The sequence below is a fragment of the Taeniopygia guttata genome, chromosome Z, assembly GCF_048771995.1.
Source record: "Taeniopygia guttata chromosome Z, bTaeGut7.mat, whole genome shotgun sequence".
Lineage (NCBI taxonomy): Eukaryota > Metazoa > Chordata > Aves > Passeriformes > Estrildidae > Taeniopygia > Taeniopygia guttata.
The window spans coordinates 65,102,478-65,117,629 of NC_133063.1; the positions used below are offsets into that span (position 1 = coordinate 65,102,478).

At 34.1% G+C, this 15,152-nt stretch overlaps 1 protein-coding gene across 8 annotated transcripts in view; it reads left to right on the forward strand.

Moving 5' to 3' along the window:
• The window catches only part of AP3B1 (adaptor related protein complex 3 subunit beta 1), a 155,358-nt gene that overhangs the window by 126,599 nt on the left and 13,607 nt on the right, over positions 1-15,152 (forward strand). For 7 of the 8 annotated variants that reach the window (XM_030258591.4, XM_072922672.1, XM_030258594.4 and 4 more), the window contains 2 exons: positions 1,233-1,317; positions 10,096-10,193. In XM_030258591.4, coding sequence (XP_030114451.1) covers positions 1,233-1,317; positions 10,096-10,193 — 183 coding nt within the window. Of the gene's footprint in view, positions 1-1,232; positions 1,318-10,095; positions 10,194-11,300; positions 11,338-15,152 lie in introns of all 8 variants that reach the window. The other variant, XR_003957143.4, reaches the window with a different exon arrangement.

Below are 15,152 nucleotides of genomic sequence, written 5' to 3' on the forward strand. Positions count from 1 at the left end.
GTGTCAGCATAGATAGGTATTCCTGCTGGAATATAAGTCTAGTTTTGCCTCAGTCACTGAAATTACTGTTGGCAATTGTCCTGATTCTTCTAGTAGAAGTGGTTCAAATTATTTCACCCAAGTCCCTGTACACAACACTTTCTTCTTCCTAAGTGAACTCCCTTTGAAAACATTAAGCTCAAAAACTTTGGTAAAGTTAATTCTGAATTTGAGCTGGAGCCTTTAATCTTTCAAAGCTTTAAACAGACTCCTTGGAATACTTTCTTTTCTATTCATTTCCTAGTGTTAATTTAGACTTTAGCCAGCAGCATTAACTCCATGTTTACTGCATTTTTACAAACCTAATCTTGAAATAGTTAAATTTTGTTGGATTTGTCATGGAGCAGCTGTCTACATTCAGTTCCTGAAAAGTATCAGGTACATTATGAATAATCTGGAAATCAGACATTTTTCTGCCTGCCTATTCCTTTTTATTTGAATTCCTTTCTTTTAAGTGTGCTTTCAGCTCTTTGTTGTAATCTTGAGAAGGCAAAGTCTGCTTCAGTACTTGTTTTTATTTATGCAAAGAAAGAGCTTACGAGGAAGAGCCTTTAACAAAAGCTTTATCTCTACGTTAGGGAAATAATGTAATGATTTAGCCAAGAATCTTTGATCTCTTCACTGCCAGGAGTGTCTCAGTCTGCACTGCTTGTATAGCACAAAGTCATCGTCCATTTAGTGTTCATAATCCTTCTTCTCCCTTCCAACTAATGCAAATAGAATATTGATACACAAGTAAATCACAGTAATTATGAAATAAAGTTTAAATTCAGCTTATTTTCCATTATGGTGTGTATTAATGTAGATTTTATTTGTTGTATTTTGCAAGTTACTAACTGAATCTGCAAACTAGTGTTACTGAAAATAAAGTCTCATGCTGGATCTGTGCACAGTTTTCTGTAAATAATTTTCCTTTCCTTGCTTTTCTAATACAAGAACTTATTTTGTTGATAGAGCTCTAAGGCTGAAATGGCAACACTTCATGTGCATTAACTGTGTGAGAGGGAATCCAGGATGCTTAAACATGCAAGTGTGACATTTGGATGATACGTATTTGTAATAAAACTACAACTGTTAGATTTTTTTCTTACAGAGCTTTTTGAGGTTTTAATTATGTGATGTATGGGGGGTTGCATCTGACGTCTTCTGTTGACTTGCATGTGTATTTATATGTTAAAAATCTCTTCATGCAGAGTGTCTTGAGCCTGGAGGATCCATTACTGCTACAATGGGTATTGACTTCTGTGATTCTACCCAGACAGCCAGTTTCCAGTTATGGTAAGTTCTTGGGAGGGGGAGAGTAATTTTTTACTCCTGGAAGGGAAAAATAGTTTTCACTGGAAGTCTACTTGGTGGTATCAGATTATTAAATATTCAAAGAATTAAACAAAATAACATGATATACATCCAAGATGTTTCTAGAGAAATAGCACATTATTAGTGTTCAGTTTTACTTTTAGAGGCTTTACTTTTTTGTCCCACTCTTCTAGGGATTCTTCTTATTAACACCATCTGGAAAGGAGTAGTCATGTCTGACTATTCTGCTTTAGAGTTTTGTGTGTGTTCTTCCCTGTAAGAAACAGCAAGTCAAAATGGCACATAGTGTGAGCTGTTTTACTACCCTGAGTCTTTGTTATAGGTGCTCGTGGTTGTTGTAACATGGCTGCCTGAAAACAACCCCAAAATTTGCCCACTATAGAAATCCTGTAGATTCTTTTAAATCAATAGTGAGAATGAAACCAAGTAACTGGCTGGACAACTAATCTTGTCTAATATGCTTGATTTATAATTTCTGTGCTCATTATTAGCACATGCAAGGTCCTCTTTCTGCATCCTAGGCTAGCAGGGAACCCATTCACCCAGTGAAAATTCTGTTACAAACTAGCATTTGAAAATGGGGTAATTTCAACATTGGGAAAGAATTGATCTGAGAAAACTTGAACCTTCTTTTTGGGGTTTTTCAGGTTTATGTAGGCTTTTGAACTGAGCAAAAGCACTATACAGATCTGCATAATTTAATTATTTTTACATATTTTGAATTAATGGATTTTTTATATGTTTTGTTGAAAGAAACACAGCTTTCAATATTCAGTACAAAAACAACAACGTCTATTGAATAGACATTCACATTGCTGCATTTCTGTTTAAGGGAACCCCTTCATGAAAGTTCTATGCTTCTTCCTTTTGAAAATTTCTCTAGCAATTTCAGTATACTGCTACTAAGCACAGCTTGTTCAACTGAAGTTATTGAAAATAGCATGAGAATCCTAATAATAGAGATGTACCCAAGTGATTCCTAAAGTACCACTGCTAAAATAACATTTGTTGTTTTAGGGGCAAGGAGGTTTTGTACTAATGGATTTTTTCTTTCCATTTCTCAAACTTTTCCCTGTACAATAGATGCTCCTGCATAGTCAGTTAACACATATTTGTACTCCCAGCAAAATCTCTGCAGCATGTAGTTTATGCACATCATGTTGTTATAGCTGGTCTGTGTGATATTTGCTGGAATTTGGAAACAGCTTTGAACTGGTACCTGGTGTTTGTTTGGGAAGGAGGTTCCTTTGTAGGCAGTGCAGTTTCCAAATTGCTTCAAAATCATAGACTCTTGACTCTCTTTATCTAAATATATTTTGAATTTTATAAAATAGTATCTGCTTGATAGTTTATCAGGCAGAAATGTTCTTTTTTAAATAAAGCAGTTATTTTTCTTTCAAGTACGTAATTTCAGTCTACAAATGATTTGATATTTAACTTACACCATTTATTGCTACGAATCATAGCAGTGATGAGGATAAGCAATGTAGCATAACACATTGATTTTATGCAGATCATCACCTTTATGTTTTGGGAGGTCTGCTGTATTAGTGATATATAAAAACTGATTACTTTCTCCAACATTGCCTAGTAATTGTTTATTATTTTCCTATTAGACAAACAAGACAGATCAATATTCCTGAACACCAACCAGACTATGAGTAACATCACTGTAAATAGATTTGCCTCAGACCTCAGTGGTGTATTCATTTTAATGATTTAGACAATGTGAGTCCAATGACAAAAGCGCTCAAGCTAAGTTTAAAATTAAATTAAGAATAGGAATTGCTTGCTTTGTTCCTTTGCTAATTGATAGGGCCTTGTTTCTTTGCCGTTAGTTCCTAGAAAACAGTATAAAAATAGGTAAAATATTATTTGTATTAAATTTGCTATTTTACACTTATTTTGTGTGAACTTATTTTGTTCAAAATCCTACTGATCTTCAGTATCACTGAAGAAACTGTGCAGTGTGATGTTTTGGGACCAATGTCTCAAAGAACTCAGCTGCAGGATCTGTAACACCATACTTTTCAAAAAGCTTTTATCCAAAAGAAGGAATGACTTCTAGAAGTTTGTCAAAACATAGTTGAAATAATGTGCACACAAAGGTGTCTACATTCTCGTATTTCCTATTAACGTATCTCTATGAAAGATGTTGTCAGTTATTTTATATTTTTGATAGAAACATGTTCAGCAGTAAAGTGTTCCTGATCATAAGAATTTTCTTTATGTTGTTCTAAGAGAAGCACTTTATCTTGCATCAAATGTAATTGATCCTGAAGCAGTGTAATCACAATTACTCACTTTCTTAATTGGCCTGCCCAAAATCAGAAAATGGAAACCGATCGGCAGTGTTTAAATCAATAGCTTTGTAGTAAAGCTTGTGGGGGTAGGGACATAATGGTAATGGGTAGATCAATTGGTCTTAGATGCCAATCATGGACTGTGTGTTTTGCATAGCAAACACTACCCTTCTGCTTAGGGATGTGCTGTTGTACTAGTGGTTCGATAAATACAAACTGTATAAAGTAAAAAACTAACATGAGTCATACAATATTTAGATCTGTTTCTAAATTTGTTGTTCAAGTCAAGGACAATGAAGGAGAATCTGCAATATGGAGGTTTGAAAGAATGGGTTTTGAAAGACCTCCTGTTCAAATACTATTTTTGTTAAACAAACCTTACCAAGATCACACATCTAATTAAAGTGGGGTGAAATGCCTCAACTTGAAAACTGTGCCTAATGCATTTATTTAGAATGTGTATTAGGATGTTCACAGTATGTACTTGTAAGGAGAACATCTCTTCATTGTTATTTTTCTTATGCCAACTCCTTACAGAGGCAGCTATTTCAACCACACTGGTGTTCTGCATGGTAATGCCTCTCGGGCAGAAAGTTAGAGGAATAAATGAAGGAACTCAGCCTTTCAAAAGATTTTTTGAATGTTACTCTTTGTTTTCATGTTACTTTGTTCTCATTTTGCAAGCAGGATATACACAGCTTAGGAATTTAAAGCAATTTATTATTGGCTAACTCATACGCAAAGTAAGTTGCTATCTTGTTGAATTCTACCTAAAGTTTCATATATTCACCATCCAAGTAAGAGAGGTGAGTCTTAGCTAAGCAAGTAGACATCAGTTGAGCAGAGAAGAGGTTGGAATGGATTCTTGATATAACAGACTATCTGCAGTACTCCGCTGACTGTGGAATTTCTTCCTTTTTTTCTCGTGTCGAGATCTTAAAGATTTCCATATCAGTTTGGTTTTTGTTGAATCCTTGAGCTCCTAGTGTTCATCATTTCAACAATCCTACTAGTGTTATCTTTATTGTCTTGCATGTCTCTGCTTTTCAGATATTCCCATGTCTTTCTCTCAGTTTACTAGTTTTTTGAGATGTCTGAACAAAGATATAGGAACTTTGATATGTCAGAATTTTGCCTGTGTGTCTTTGGAATGAAAACATTTGAATCCCTTGAGATGAAAGACAAGGAAGGTTATAGAGACAGAGAGTTATAGCACACACATGCCCTTACTCTATTTTTTGTATTTGTATTTAGCATTATGAATTCCTGTCCATGTTTGTATAGCTCAGTAGGCAAATCTCCAATTTCTTGTAGGCATGATGAATAACTAAAGATGAAGAGGAGATGTCCTTTTTACAACATTGAAAGCTGGAGAAGAAAGCTTATCTTTACCTTTTCTTTCTTATTCTTTTCATCCTCTCTTTCCCCATTATCTTAGTTGTTCCCAAAACCATGAAAAAACCACAGCTTTAAAGATAAAATTAATTTATGGAGAACCTAGTTCTCTTCTTTTTTCTGTTCCTTTGAAAAGTACATGGGAATTGTTTAGCTTTCTTTGAAACTGGTGTAGGGGAGGTGTCCATGCCATGCATCTCTCTCCCTAGTTTTGATTTTGCATTTTCTCTCCTGAGTTTTCTCAAGGTTTAAGTGCAAAGAACACAAGAAGAACTCCCAAGAAGAAAGAAAAATTGAATGAAAGCAATAGCTTTTGTGCCTTTCATTCTTTTTCAAAATAATTAGATAATTGGAAAATAGCATGACATGACAGAGGTTTTAAACTGGTTGCTTTATATTGGTATTTCTTAATGTCCCGGTGTCATCAGAAGGACCCTCTCCTTCTGATGAGCAGAATACATACTCTTGTATGTCTGTTCGTTTAATCTGTCCTGTACTATATAAAGAAAACATTTTGCTGATTATTCCAGAAAAGTTTGGTGTAGCAGAAAGCGTCTAGCAATTTCATAAATTCTGTGGATGAGATTTAAAAACTTTGTTCAGTCTGTTCTCTGCAAGTTTCATCTTATTGTAGAAGCTTTTCCTCTGGATTTTATTTTCAAAGGAAGAGATTTTTTGCAGCATGAAATTTACTTTCTTCACTTTGTGTTGATGTAGAAATCTTCCCAAGCAGAACTTCTACCTGCAAAGCAAGTAAATGAAGAGGGTTGGTTGGGGAGCAGTCAGTATTTCTGTTGAGTGCAAGCATGCATTCAGGTGTAGATGCTTTCACAAAAGCATCTGATTAAAATTATGTAGTGGAATATGTTATGGAATATATTTAAAGCTAATGTTAGAGATGCAGGATTGTCTTCGCATCACTGTCACTTGCATTTTCACTTTTTTCTTGCTGTTTCCTTACCTAGTGCTTTGTCAGCAGATCACCAAGTTGCTTATAAATGTAAGACAAGCAATCTGGTACTCTTCTCTTTATTTCATTACTCTAAAGTAGTCAGTTGGCCCTATTCCAGAACACAATTATGCCAAGATAAATAACTGACCTGGAAAAAACAAGGCTGGACATGAACAACTGCTTTCATTTGTTCTTTTACTTCAGCCTTTTTCTCAAGCTAAAGCAGAATGCAGTCCTTTCCTTTCTTCAGCAAGACTAGGAATCAAGTGTCCTGTACTTCCCTGTTCTGTGTTTTGTTTTGCAGGAAATTAATTCTCTCTTAGTGTTGCTCTTCCTTTCATGTTCTTTTTTTTTTAAACATGTGTAGAGATTTTTGTGGATACAAAACAAAAACAGTAAACTGGTTTGGGATAGATATTTTCTGGGACAAGCTGCTCCTAGGCATGAAACAAAAAAAGGATAAAGAGCAAGAAGAATATTCCCACTCTTATTAGAATATTAATTTATTAAAAGGCTTGAAGTTAAGACTTTAACCACTGCTATTGTGGAATTAAAAGAAGTCATTCACAAGCGTTAGTATTATTTACTTTAGGTCTAAGGAAGATTTTGTCATCACTGTTCTCAAGTCTTTTCTTATGGTAGAAATCTTCTTTACCTGGAACCCTTCAGAGCCAATTCTTTAAAAAAAACCCAACCAAACTGAGAGGCTTTCAAATAACAAGTGGTAGCTGCTCCCACTCCATCTACAGACATCCACAGAAATCTTTAAACGGTGCATCTTCTGAAAGGTTGAATGTTATTCTTGCAGTGTCATTTATTGTGGAGCTACTAAGTCTCCCTTTGTTCATGTGGGAGCGTTATCGTCTTTGTCTCTCATTTGTTCATCTTGATGTGTGCATCAGAAGATAAATTCATGTGATGCTTGCAATTGAGTAATGAAAGTGATGTTAGTCTTTTAAAAATAGAATATGTACAGTTTAGCAGCTTTTAAGGAGTCAGTAAGAGTAATGATGTGTAATATCATTTGCCCATAAGTTCACAATTAAATACATAACAGATTTTGCAAGCCACTGTTGGAAAGGTACTGTTGTCAGACATCCCCAGCTGTTTGATCCGTTTAGAGCTTTCATCTAAGAACTTCTCATTAAGTATTCATGTTCCTCTAAGGCTGTAACTTACCAACTGCACATGCTAATACCAGAAAATGCAGTTTTTAATTTTTGAAATCAAAAGACACATTCTGCTGCCCTGAGAAACTTTGGGTATTTTTTCTGGTAAGCTGCTTAACCTTGATCTTTCAGGAAAGTTAAAGCAACACCACCTGAGAGACACTTCAGTGCAGCTTGAACCAGTTGTCCAGCAGATTTTTAAAAGTTAATATAACTTTTTGTTTAAGCATCATTTATATTAATTATAGTCTTGAAAATATAAATTAGTAAGTTAAATACACAAATTTATTTCACTAGGTATTGGGGGAAGTTAAGTAGTTGTATCAAGCCTCAATTTTATTCTCAAATTTCTCCATTAGATAGCTGATGAAATCTCCATCTTTGGAGATACTCAGAGCTCAAATTAACAAGGCCATGAGCAGAGTGAGCTAAGGTGACCCTCACTTAAGCAGGAGGTAGAATCAGGTGATTTCTAATGCCCCTTCTGAATCGTATTGTTGTTCTATGGAATTATGAAGTAAGTTTTGTTAAATTAGATTTTATGAGCTCTCTAATATAAAGATGTAATAAAAGAGATGCAGATCAATAAACAAAAGCTGTATATTTAATCTGTGAAGTGTCTGATAAAGAGAACCTATAAGGAAATATGATTTTCTGTAGCTGAGAAAGAAATTTACTGAAGCATATTGGAATTAAAGTAATGCAAAGTAGCCTAGATGCTGACTAAAGTGAAATTAAGAACAAAGTGGTTTTGAAGAACAACTAGCAATCAGAATTTCTGTTTGTAGGCTAAGAAGAGTTCGTGTTTTTTCAAAGAATATATATTAGCTATTTATTCACTAGAGGAAATGGAAGGGGAATGTTTGTTAGCAGCAGAGGTGTCAAGTGGTCCTCTTAAGCAGTTACAGACATAAAAAACCCAAGCTGTACATGCTTTTATTCCTTCTTATTGTGGAAATATTGTTATAAGCATTAAAGCAATCTAATAATTGATGTTATAAGTCAAGTTTATGTACAAATGGCATCCCTCCAGTCAATGTAGGACATAAATCATTGTACACCATATGGTTTATCTGTTTCAAGCTGAATTATATAGAGTACCTCTTGCTTAAATATGAAACATAACATTGGTTGAACAATCAGTTGAACAGTTCAATGAAGGTATTGTTGAAAGTGTTAGTCTTATAGTCCAAGTAGTAGATATGAATAGCAAAAAATTAATGAGGCAGTTGATTAAAGACCCTTCCATCAGCTCTTAAGGTGATTGAGTTCTTAATCACTTTTCAAAGGAAAAATTAAAGAAAAAAATACTTCTTGCTTATTTTACTGTGTGCTTAATCAGGCTAGACAATCAAACAATCCCTGCTTTTTTATTATAATAATGACTTTAGAGACAGATGGTATTTAAGGTAGTACAATAGAGAAAAGAAATAGGGGGGGAAATTTTGAATTTGTTAGCTTTTGAAAGCAGCACTTAATAAATTATTTTTTTATAAAGGAAGTACTAGGAAGTTTGAAGGGATTGTTCCCCTGTATGTTTACAAAATGGCAGTTCTCAAAAAAGTTAACATAAATGTCCAGTTTTATTTGAAAAGTCCATACTTGAAACTGCACTCATAAGCATAATTATAACACATCAGAAGCTAGAAAATAAGAATGTACTAATTCCTAAACAATTCCTTTTCAAAATGGGTAATTACAATAAGTATTAGAATTTTGAGTAGAAGGTCAGTAAAATGCTTCTCTGTTTCCAGGTGGATTGTCTTGCATCTTGAGGAGGGAGACACATATGTTTTCTATACTATTGATCTATAGTGCTATAGTTTTCCATCAGTCTATCTTGTTTCAGAACTTTGAAGTTGCAGAGTTACGAAATATCAGTAGCACATCTTTTAGCTTAATTTAAATAACATGGATATTAATGAATGAAATGTATTCTCCATTCTAATGGCTATCATTATATTTAAGTAAGATATCTGAGGCATATCACCAATCAATATATATTGGCTATTTGGTACACCATAAAAAAAAAATCAAGTGTTCTTTTCTAAAAATTTCTCAGGCCTTAAAGCATTAACAAAGATTCTGACTGGATGTACTGATCCTGAATTGCTAGGCAAATCCCTTATGGTACAGTTAGTCAATGAAACATAGCAGGGTGAATGTATCTTGAGTTTGTGTAGCCTTCAAGAAGTCTCAGACAAAATAGTTGGAAACTTAGAGAATTGAATGGATAGGGAGAGGAAGTTCACTGTACGATATTTATTTCTTAAGGAGAAATGTATAATTTAATAGTATTGTGTTTCTAGTGATAGTATAATAACTCTGCCATTAAAAAAATGGCCTCAAGTTCTGTGGCTTTCCAGCGTGCTTTTGCATTAACCAGTATGCTGTGTGGTTTTGTTTAAATTTACCAAATACTGTAAAACTGAAGTTATCAAAAATATTTCTCTTTTACTACTGTATTTATTGTTTGGCTTGTTTGTGGTTTTTTTTTACAGACAATGTCATCCTTTTTTCTGAAATTGTATGTTTTCCATGTTTACCCCTATTTCTAGGACTTTAGCTGTAGTAAAGACAGGATGTGTAACAGTTCTCCCAAAGGATTTGTAAAATGCACAATGATTTGTCCTCTGTAAGCATTTATATTGAGTGTGATGCTTTGTAGATCACAAATAAACGTTGATTTGAGCAAAAGTTACATTTTCAGAAATACAAGACTATGCCTACCACATTTGTACTGGAGAAAAGGGATCAGCTTTCTAATGTAAGAAGTTAGCTTTCAAATTAATAAGGTAGAAATCATACAGGTAGTTTTTACACTTTTTAAAGATTTCACAAAAAATTTGAAAACTGATATGTGTATATTTACTAATCTATGTTGAAGCACTTGGTTGATTCTCTGTAATTTCTTTTCTAGCACAAAGGATGATCACTTTAGTGTTAACATTCAACCCCCTGTTGGAGAGCTGCTCTTGCCTGTCACTATGTCAGAGAAAGATTTTAAGAAGGAGCAAGGTGAGAAATACTTCAGCAGCTTTAGCAAATTTACTTGTATTGGAAGAGGACTGCATGCCAATCAGTTTGCAAGCATACAGAAAGTGCTTCCAGTTGTAGGTGGTTGATTTAGCCGCTGTTAGTATTCGCTCTCACAATTTTAAGTAGTTTAAAAATACCTTGGGAAGGATGTGCCATGATATGATGTAGTCTTTAAAGGGTTAAAGCCCACCCTTTACCCTAAAACAGTCTTTCAGCTCAGGAGTTTTGGCTTCCCATCGTGTGTGAATGCCTTTCCTACTAGCAGTAAAACAGAAACTTGTGTTGCCTGCTCAAGGAAATAAACCATATATACATTGGTTGGTATTGCATCGAGTTTTACTATTCTTTATTCCAATACTAATTTTCAGTACTGTTAATGTACTTGTTCCTCAGCTACTTTGAAGATTGTTTTAATCCTTTCACTTTCAAACACTTCATATATAAAAAACTACTCTTGTTGGAATACTGTTTAAGAATGGTGGCATCTTACTTATACTTCTGCATTCTACTAATACTGTGTTTTCAAAGAATTGAAGTCTCTTATACTAGTCCAGACAGCAACCCCCATAAGAGCTTTTAGTAACTTGAATATTTTATTCAAAATTATTTGAGAAAATTGTGCTTAGGTTTGACCTAAGCATGTGTTAATTGGAATGGTCAATACTGCTGTCCTTAATTCAGATATGATTCTTGGATATTTTAAAATATAAGTGGTTACCTTTTGGATGCACTCAAATGTAGTAGTGTTTATTCATCTATCTCAATGTATGGGGATTTACATGTGTATGTCTCTTCACACTGAGATGAGAATATGCCCATGGGATCCTGTCTTATTGCTGTGTAAGGCTCAGAAACTCAGTATATCCATCAAGCAGTCAAGAACACCAATGAGTAATGTTATGTATTATTAGTTACTGCTTTTGAGCATTTCTTGCTTTTGTGTTTTTGAATTATTAAGAAAGTAGTTTAAATACTGTCCAGATCATTTGCAGTTAAGCTTATGGCTGCAGTGAAAAGTTAGGACTGTGCTTTGTTTTCATAACCAATTGATACTTATTTGCTGTTCTTACCCTTTGCTGGCTAAAGCCTGCCTCTCTGCTTTATACCTGCTCAGCAAACCAAGGTGAGTGATTGAACGAGGCTGTGGTACCTTTATTTTAAACTGTTCCCTTCTAAAAATTGTAGCTGAAGCTGTAGTGAAAAGAAGGCAGATTACTGTGCTTCTTCCCTCCCTGTTTTTATGTTTGCTTGCTTTGTGAGATTCTGATAGAGTTTTTGTATGCTTTACTGTGACTGAGGGCTTTTTTTCCTCCTGACTGGCCATACAGAACCATGAGCACATAGAAGAAGTGTACTTGGAGAATAGCTGTGGTCCTCTGTGGAGCTGTTGCCAAAATTCCTTTTTCTTCTGCCATTTTACTTCTATGGTTGTTGATTATTTGTCTGAATAAATCTGGCAGCTGTTTGCTATGTTTAATAGAGCAGAAAGGCTACTCTGAATAAAGCTATTTGAAAATTTGTTTATATGAAGTATTTGTAAATCCATGAAGGTCTCTTGGCATTTCTGTATCACTCGCTCTGTCTTCCTGAATTCATTCTTTGATGCAGGACTTTGCGGGCTGGCAAATTTACTACAGGTTTAAAAACCTCTCCTATTGCATATTTTTTCTTTTGGATACCAGCTGTATCAGAATATAGCACATTCTTGGTAACAGAGGTCTCAATTCTACATATTTCATTAGTATTTATTACAAAGCTCTAGGAACAGGTAGCATATGGGAAGAATTACTTTGTGTTCTTGCTAAATGAAAAATCTAAATTACAGTAATAAATGCAGGGCAATTTAGAAGTTGGTATATATTATTCTATCTTGTGTTTAACTTCAGTTTTCCTATATTCTCCAAATGAATCTGATTTATGTAGCTTGTTTTTCACTTGTCATGATTTTTCTTTCTTTCTTTTTGTTCTTTTTTTTTTTTTTGGTTGGTATGGGGAGATGCCTGGTTTTCTTTGCTACCAAAAGAGATAGGTAAAACATAGTGAAGGATTGAGGAGAATATTAGAAATGCACAGAGAGAATGAAAATACATACGGGTTTTAAGGATTTTTACATCTAAATTGCATGTGTAACCTAATAAGAATGCTAAAGAGAAAATAGCTGGTATTATACTGCTATGTAGAAGACAATTCATTGCTACACATCTTTACTCAATTACACTCTGCTGTTTTGCATTGTCTGTTACATTTGTATATGTCCATTTTCTTCCTGATGGCATAAAGAGAGAGGAGCAGACAGGTTATTGAATATTCATGGCTGTGATGGTTATCTGGTGGTAGTGGCAGAACCTCAAAAGCTGTTTTTGTCCACATGCTGTGCATGATATGCTTAGCTTTGCTGCACCATCTCCTCTTTCCTTCCCTCCTGAGCTCGGGAATCCTCTGGTGAAGTAATTGCCCAGAGAAGCAGCTGAGTTAGTGGTTGTTGTGATTGACAATTTCAAATGAGTGGATTAAAATTATATTGTTAAACACCCTTTATCTTTTGCTCAAGTATTTTTTCTGATCCTTCAGGACTCAGAATTTTATATGCTATTTTACATCATATCCCCATGAAAAGTCAAGTTGCCATAGCAGGAATTATGCATGAATGGAACATTTACTATTTGGAACTCTGTATCCAGATTTCAACTTGTCTGTTGTGTTTAAAATTCAGTAGCAAAAGTCTCCTTCCCTCAGTTCAGAATAGGACTAGTCTTGCTGGCTAGCATTTGTTACCCATCACTGTAATTTTTCCAAGTTAATTTTCTTTTATTATTTAAAATACATATAGTTATTTCATCATATCAGGTGGCTAACCCAGACTAATTGCTGCTTTGTCCTCATGCTAGAATTTTCTTGGAGTCTTGTGTTTCAAGCAATATTAAATGTGTCATGTAATTGTTGTACTTGGATATTAATCAGAATTTTCATGATGGTGTTTTTAAAATAGGCAATTAAAACTACTTCAGGATTTTTTTTTTCTTTCAAGAGACATGTTTTTAAATAATTTTGTCAACTTATTTTTGGAAATGTATACCTGAATCACATTTAAAAAAAAATCAAACCAACACCAAAACACAATCTTGGTTAAGTAAACAGGTAGTTTACCTAATTTTATTAAAATTGTATATATGAAATTTGTTTTCCTAACAAGCAAGATGCTAATTCTTTAAATGGTTGGACATTTACTATTTTCTGGCCATTGACTACCCCAAGCAATCATATTTGATGCTCCTTAATTAGAGTACCCTATTTTATTTCCAGGTTCTTTTCCACCTCAGCAATCGAGACAATACATTTGCTTACCACGCTGCTCTCCTAAGTGTTCTTTTGCATGTAAATTAATCTTGATTCAGTTTACACTGTCATGCTGAGTGGTACAAATTGCCTATAACAATAAAACAGCATGAGTTAAAAATAAAGGGGGGTGAAAAAGCAGATTGAATGTGTGCCTTACTTGATAGGATGTTACTTTGCTTTATGCCAATACATTAGTCGACGATAATGAATCTTCTGTTCTGAAAAGCATGGTTTAGTTGATTTTTTTAATTTTACTTCAATGGAGCAGTACCTTGTCTTTTATAGAACAAGTTAGACAAACCATTAATGACAAGAGTGTTAAGGTTAAATATGAAGCAATGCATTCACTTCTCTGAGCGCTATCCGTCTTTCCATTTACAGGAGCTTGACAAAAGTACTGGCTTTGTACAACATTTCCTTTAATTACATGCTGCGGGAAACAGGCTTTTAACATAAACATAGTTGCATTCATTTATTCAGCATTTGCTCTTCAGTAGAGCTTAATGGAGAAGGTTTAAATCCTAAATAAGTACACATATCTCTCAGCAGTGTTATGTCAGTCCCTGTGCTCTGCTTAAAAGCAGTTTTAGTCTGTGTATGTAGTTTGTAAAGCTTTTGCCTAATAGTTAAACAATTTGAAACAGAATGTTCCACTCAAGATAAATCTGATTGTTATAGAAGTTGTATGCCTATTTTTGTTTTCTTTCAAAATAGCCTATTATTTACTCATCAGCTGTTCCATTTTTACTTTCGTATTTCTTATTCTGTGACAGCAGCACATTCCGGGGCATTAAAATGCTGGATTTACTGTTGTAATTGTTCTTATTAAGCATCTTCATACTAGTCTTTCCTCTGGGTTAGGACTGTATGTGCAGCCCTAAAACACTGGCCTTTTGAGACTTTTATGTTGTTTTCATTGTTAGTGCTGCTTCAGATGCTTCATATTTCTGCCTGAAGTACCGTGCTCCTTTGTCTGCATTTTCAGCTTCTGAACATACTGTAAAAAGGCACGCACAGTGTTAAGTTGTAGTTACTGTTGTGTTTTAATCAACATGAGCATCCAACAAATCATTCTTCTAAACAATGGATATTGATAGAAAAGTGTGAGTTTTGTGAAAATGTCCTTGAATGTCGTAGCCTTCTTTACTTTTTCTTCATCATATGTTTGGATATAATCTTTATATTTCTTTTCCATTTTGTAGTCATAGTCAAATAATGTTACGCAAATAGCATATGTTGTTATTTTAGAGAGATAGATACTAACTGAATTTACCAGTTTCTAATGTGCTTTCTCTTAAATAACTTTCTCTTAAATAACTAGATTGTACCAATTACTACTATCTGAATTTAAAGATCATTTTTAGCAATTGGAATTATAATTAAATATATGATTGAAAGATTATAAAGGATCTTTGTGTATGTTCTTACCTAAGCTGGACCTTTCCAAATCAGTCTTACTTAACATTTAATTTCTGCATTTGCATTCTTCTTTTAAATTAAGCTTTCTATGAGAAAAAAACTGCCTTGATTTCTCAGTTGCATTAGTATCACACATGTCATTGTTCAGCTATTACTAATTTGTTTCTGATAATAGGTCAT